General features: G+C 37.0%; 1 protein-coding gene across 1 annotated transcript; it reads left to right on the top strand.

The window, feature by feature from the left end:
- Positions 1–213: 213 nt before the first annotated feature.
- On the top strand, positions 214–3,191 carry LOC145732558 (elongation factor Tu-like). The gene is made up of 7 exons (XM_081984897.1): positions 214–388; positions 484–774; positions 831–1,113; positions 2,050–2,258; positions 2,310–2,510; positions 2,570–2,771; positions 2,826–3,191. Exons 1-7 carry the CDS (start codon positions 352–354, stop codon positions 3,013–3,015), a joined length of 1,413 nt encoding a protein of 470 aa, XP_081841023.1. The 5' UTR covers positions 214–351; the 3' UTR covers positions 3,016–3,191.
- Positions 3,192–6,619: the final 3,428 nt, after the last annotated feature.

Raw genomic sequence — 6,619 nt, 5'->3', positions numbered from 1 at the left:
ACCTCTTGCTACTTTTGTGTCCCTGATAAAAAATTCAATTTTTACAGAGAACCCATCACAAGAACTACTCGCTTTCAAAAATACTAAATTCTTACTGCTACAATAGAAATTGCTTTCATTAAGTGTCCCTTCCAGAAGTGCGCATAAAACTCATTGCCTTAAACTGAATATGAAATATGACTGATGTCACCAAATATCATATTGCTACTGTCATCTGTCAGTGTCAGTTGTGATGTAACTCTCATGTGTTAAAAAACTTTTTTCAAAGAAAATTCTGGATTATAATAATAAATACCAAAATACTGATCGGCTGTTTCAGTGAGAATAATCTACGCTTTCAAGTTTTTAATCATGTCTGCCATTGTAATAGGGCGAATATTAACTCCAGGTTAGTATTACCCTCGGCTTTACCTTTAAAAATGTGCCGGTTTGACAATTGAGGTTATCTCGCTTCACTGTAGTAAAAATTATATTTTTTTTCAGTTACCTACCGCACTTTGAGGCACATCATCAACAAAAAGTCCATTCAGAGGTTTCATAACTATGCCAAGACCTTGCAAATCATTCTTCCACAGTCAAATCAAACCAGACTTTATTCAGAGAAGAAAGTGTTCGAAAGGAGTAAACCCCATTGTAATGTTGGTACTATAGGCCATGTAGATCACGGCAAAACTACGTTGACTGCAGCCATTACCAAAATTTTGTCTGACCAAAAGTTAGCTAAAGCAAGAGGGTACTCTGATATTGACAATGCTCCTGAAGAAAAGGCCAGAGGTATGTTAAATTTTAAGGAAAAAAATCAGTAACTTGCACAAGTTTTTTCTTTATAGGGATCACAATTAATGTGGCTCACATCGAGTACCAGACAGAAAAAAGACATTATGGCCACACAGATTGTCCAGGTCATGCTGATTACATCAAAAACATGATCACAGGTACTGCCCAAATGGATGGGGCTATTTTGGTGGTTGCTGCCACTGATGGTGTCATGCCACAGACCAGGGAACATTTGCTGTTGGCTAAACAGATTGGTGTAAAGGATCTTGTTGTTTTTATTAACAAAGTGGATACAGCAGACAAGGAAATGGTTGAGCTGGTTGAAATGGAAATTCGGTAATTTTTTTAAAGTATTTTTATTCTTTCCTGAACCTGCTATCTAGCTGGGGAAGAATGGCTTCTCCTCCCTTTATAAAGCAATTTGCCAGGGGGTTTCTGTAGTATTTTTTTGAGGAAATTTAATTCCAAAAAATTTGCTTAAAACTAACATTGTCTCACTTCAAATGGGTTTTACCAGCAATTTTGTCTTGTAACACACACACTTAAACACTTTTCACAGGGTAGCCTCCTTATTAAAGCCAACATGTCACTTTGACACCATACATCAAATTTTTGTCGCCCTCTACCTACCAAATGGTACAATATAGGGATGCGCACCAAAACGCACTCAGGACCAATCAATAGTTCCATTTATCTGTGGTCCTTTCATGTGTTTACAGTAATTGTTTCAAATAATTCAGTTATTCACATTTAAATGGGGAGTTGGAGAGTTTTCCTTATACAGGTGTGGTAAATCCAAAACCGACCATAGGAAAACCGCGTAACGGACAGAGAAACGTACATTATTGCATGCGCGGGACTAAGACAGAAAACAAAAAAAATATCAAGTAGGCCATACTTTCAGCGCGCTGTTGCCAAACGCCGAGTATCACTCAAATACCGTCGACAAAATAACTTGGCGTTTGGCAACAGCGCGCTGAAAATATGGCCTACTTGATATTTTTTTCGTTTTCTGTCTTAGTCCCGCGCATGCAATAATGTACGTTTCTCTGTCCGTTACGCGGTTTTCCTATGGTCGGTTTTGGATTTACCACACCTGTATAAATTGTTTATTATTTATTTCGACTTGGCAACACTGAAGGTGATTTGTGATTGGTCAAAAAAAAAAAAGCAGCAAGCTAAACCAATCATCATCATTTTATCAACCAATCCTGAGATTTAGGGAGCTACTAACACACATGTGGACTCACACTTTTGGACAATTATTTGTAGAGAATTGTTGACTGAAATGGGATTTGATGGTGATAACATCCCAATTATATGCGGTTCAGCTTTGTGCGCCTTAGAAGGTAAACAACCAGAAATCGGGAGAGACGCCATTTTGAAACTTCTCGAGGCCGTTGATGAGCATATTCCAACTCCAGTGAGGGATTTAGACAAACCCTTTTTGTTGCCTGTTGAGAATACCTACTCAATACCTGGTGAGGCATTTAATTTGATTATAAATAGTTTTTTTTAATAATTGTTATTAGGACGTGGAACTGTGGTAACTGGAAGACTAGAACGTGGAACTGTAAAAAAAGGAGCCGAGTGTGAATTTGTGGGTTACAACAAAGTACTGAAAAGCACAATTACTGGAATCGAAATGTTCCATCAAATCCTTGAGGAAGCCCATGCTGGAGATCAACTGGGGGCGCTGGTGAGGGGTGTTAAGAGGGACGAAATAAAAAGAGGTTGGTACTGTCCGTAAAAAAATTAAATACAATAATTATATTCACTGTTTATACAAAAGGTATGGTAATGGCTAAACCTGGAACGGTAAAGAGTCACGACCACCTGGAAAGTCAAGTGTATATACTAAACAAAGAGGAGGGAGGAAGATCAAAACCTTTCACCTCATTTATTCAACTGCAAATGTTTTGCCGAACGTGGGATTGTGCTGTTCAGGTCATTGTTCCGGACAAGGAAATGGTGATGCCTGGAGAGGATTCCAAGTAAGTAACCTCTGCGTGACCAATTCAGTTTATTAACACGCCACCCAATTGCAGATTGATTTTGAAAATGATCAGACCAATGGTGTTGGAACAAGGCCAAAGATTTACTTTACGAGACGGCACAGTCACCCTCGGAACCGGAGTGGTAACGAAAATATTACCGACTCTCGATGACGAAGAACGAAAATCGTTGACTGAAGGCAAAAAAGCTAGAGAAAAGAAGTCATCGGCCGCCGCTCAGTAATTTATGATTGTTTATCAATGTTAGGTTAGGTTTCCCTCATTTAATTTTTTTATAAAACTGAATTTTCTCTCCATAAGATTGCATACATGAAATAGTTGCATTAACACGTTTATAAAGGATGTTTTGTTGTTTTATTGTCTAAAGTTAATAAAAAAGTTGATGCTACATCTTTATAATGGAAACGCTTTCATTCCAGTCATTTAGTGTAGTCTTACAGAGCCGGGCAAGCTACTGAAATAAAGTAACTAGTTACAGTTATAAACTACATTGAAAAAAAATAGTTAAGCTGTAAAGTAACTGAAGCTACTAGTTGGTTTATTCTAAACTGCTCGCCACGTCAACCGGGACAGTGATGTCATTTTTAAAACTACGCCATTCTGAAACGAATCATCAGATTTTAATGCGATTTGGACCGTCATTGAGCTTGGTTTATTCGCTCTTTACTGATGTAAAAAAACTTTTGCCTTAATGCACTCTAACTGTCTTATACAGGGTGTGAAAGAAGTTTTTTTTGTTTTAACATAAGGAAGTGTTATTTAGGTCAATATCTCAGGACGTTTTTGGGCTTTTCCCAATTAACGTCCCATGTCTCAAGAAATATTGATTTATCCAAAAAATATTACATTACAGTGCCTAAGCTCGTTATGGCAGCAGCTTTTTATGTGTCATTTTAGTTGGGTGTATTTCCAATATTATCTTTTACATAATTTTTCAAGCAACCTCATGGCGAATAAGACTATACAGGGTGGCTAAAGACAGTCAAAGTGGGACAAGAACGTCCGCAAAAAAAGAAAACTATTAAATTACAGCCACTTTACTATTAAGTATTTTTAACTTTTTTCTTACAGAGGAACTTGTTGTCTAGGGTATAACCTCGGGACGTTTTTGAGAGTTTCTTAATTAATAAGATTAGTCAGTCAAAACTGGGCTTTTATTTTATACTATAACACCCTTGTTGTGTTGTTTGCTTTTTATTATTATTTTTTTGTATTACTCTTACTACTCGGCGCATTCGCCAATTGTCAAGAAATTTAAATTTACCTCTTGCTACTTTTGTGTCCTTGATAAAAAATCCAATTTTTACAGAAAACCAGACATCAGAACAGCGAAATACAAGAAAGAACGTTATCTAGATACTCGTCCAGACCTACAGGGTGACCCAAAAAAGTTTTGTCAAAATTGTTGGGTTTACGAAATATACAGGGTGAAACGTGTCAGTACTCTCAACTTCAAACCTAATTCAGCGCTGCATTCAATGGCCAAAAGCTGCACTATTTTCTATGGGACACCCTGTATATTATTACGTCATTCGATTCTGCTCGTGTAGACCTACAGGGTGACCCAAAAAAGTTTGGTCAAAATTGTTTCGTTTACGAGATATACAGTTTTAGAGACACTGGCAGCATATTGTATTTCTGGGCAATGAAAACAGTTTGACAACTACTGCAGACATTTTACACGTTCAGAAAACAGTTTGAGTGAACAGAACTTCTGGTGACCTTTTAGTGGATCAGAAGACAGATTGAGCCCTCTGAGCTGTTAAAAACAGTTTTATAGGTAGCCCGGTAGTTGTATTTGTTTTAACTTAACTAAAAACAAAAACAAATTTATGACAGTAAGTTGTGCTGTCATTTACCTCAAAACTTGCACCAGTAGAAACTATTTAAGTTAAACTAAATCACATACAGGAAGCTGGCGTGTAATAAGCAAAGTGAAATAATTATCTGTGTTTCATATCTTTAAACAAAGTCTTTACCTACGTAGATAAGGAAGAATCCCAGCCGGTGCGGTAAATTCAAGATAGGATCTAATCTTAATGGCCCCTTGAATGTAATATGGAATTTCTTACTATAAAAGCGACTTTACCTTACGAGTACTGTTTAATGCAAGTAGGTCCTGGCTAAAAAAACATCATTTTAACTGGGTAACTGTGTACCAGTGATCTTGTTTCTGAAAAGTATACGTATTTTGTTTTGAATGCGCCAATTTTTTTTTGGGTTATCAAAAGATCGAGCCGATGCGCGACTCTTAACGGTCTGAGCTTCTTTTATACTGTTTCCCACAAGTAACGGGGCTTGAAGGGTTATCGTTTCGAGAAAGAAAATTATATAATTACAGAGGACATTGCTTTTGTGCTTCCCAAGTCTTTGTCAAAATTAACGAGATCTACTTGCGATTCTTCCATTGTCTATCGCAATTGGTACACAATAAGAGAGTTCATATTGTGGTCGGGGAAAAAGTACATATAATTATTGGATAATGGCTTCGCTAGACGCAGACTACAATTTGACAATGGTCACGTGTGACACTCCATTGTGTACTTAGTTTATAGACAAAAGCTTGTTATGGCCAAAAGTTGATTGAAACTTTATACAGGTCACTGACCATAAGTTATTTCAGGTTTTCGGAATCTAAATTAACATACTCTAATAGTTTAAATACCTAATTGGATAGTAACTCATATTAAATGTATGATAATCAAAACACAGCTAATAAATTTTAATTTAACTGTGAGGGTGACGTAATTTGCTAAGGAGCCATTGGTGCAAATAATCTACTGCGGTATCACTTCCTACAGGATATTTTCATCGTCCTTATTGGGCGTCTCTTCGCAGTATTCCACTTCAACCCACAACAATTCAATCTGAAACAGATCGATATTCGCATAAATTGATTCTCGATGGGTGACACGTACTGGAGAAGTTTCGTCTTCACAACGTTAAATATCTATATTAGTTCGAACCACCATTCTAAACTATATCATAGTTGATTTATAAGGATTAAGTGCAACAATCCTCTAATTTCGTGCAAATGTGCTGATTTTCAGATGAATAGAAACATATTACATAGTAATTTATTCTCACTCGTATAATGGAATTATGCAGTGAACAAGCCTCTGGTCCTCCTCCTAACTAAATTTGTTTCCCTCATGTAAGCCCACAAAGCCGGATAAAAGCCATAAAAATGGAATTACAATAAAATCTAAAAGCGTTTCGCTTTGGTTGTTCCCCCCTTTATCCACACAAATCAGTAGTCCAGACGAATGTAATATACTGCGTACATTTTTCTGCCCTTTTGGCACAAACTCAATCTGTCACGAAACAAAATATTGCCCAGGCTTACCTATTTTTTTCTAGTTTGAAACGTTTTAAACAACCCTTCGTCGTCCCTAAGGGAAACGCGTGTCGCAGCTTCTCCCTTTACACAAATCAGGAGTATCCCGGACGATAATAGAGTGCGTTTACAGCGTCATCTTGATGTCTCCACCAGGCGAGGGGGATATTAAATCGAATATCGAGGAAAAAGCGTAAAAAATCTCGTTACTGATTAACTTCCTGACTTTTTCCAGCCAAGATAATGCTGCAAAGTGTTGAAAATTGATTCCCAAGCAACAACAAATCATAGATTCGATCAGCTCAAGGATATAGTAAAACGTTAAAACTGCATAAACCACGGTTGAAGCTAATTTCGTCCAGCTTCGGGGCGTCAATTTAGCCGAAAGCTCTTTTGGAATACCAAACGCAATAACGGAACTATCACACATTTAACCAACATAATAATCGCACCTTGTATTACCATACAAGAATTTTTTTACCGTTTTTTT

Source organism: Ips typographus, linkage group LG8 (assembly GCF_016097725.1).
Source record: "Ips typographus isolate SLU linkage group LG8, UJ_Ityp_2.0, whole genome shotgun sequence".
NCBI classification, from domain to species: Eukaryota; Metazoa; Arthropoda; class Insecta; order Coleoptera; family Curculionidae; genus Ips; species Ips typographus.
This window is presented reverse-complemented; position numbering and strand designations above follow the sequence as displayed.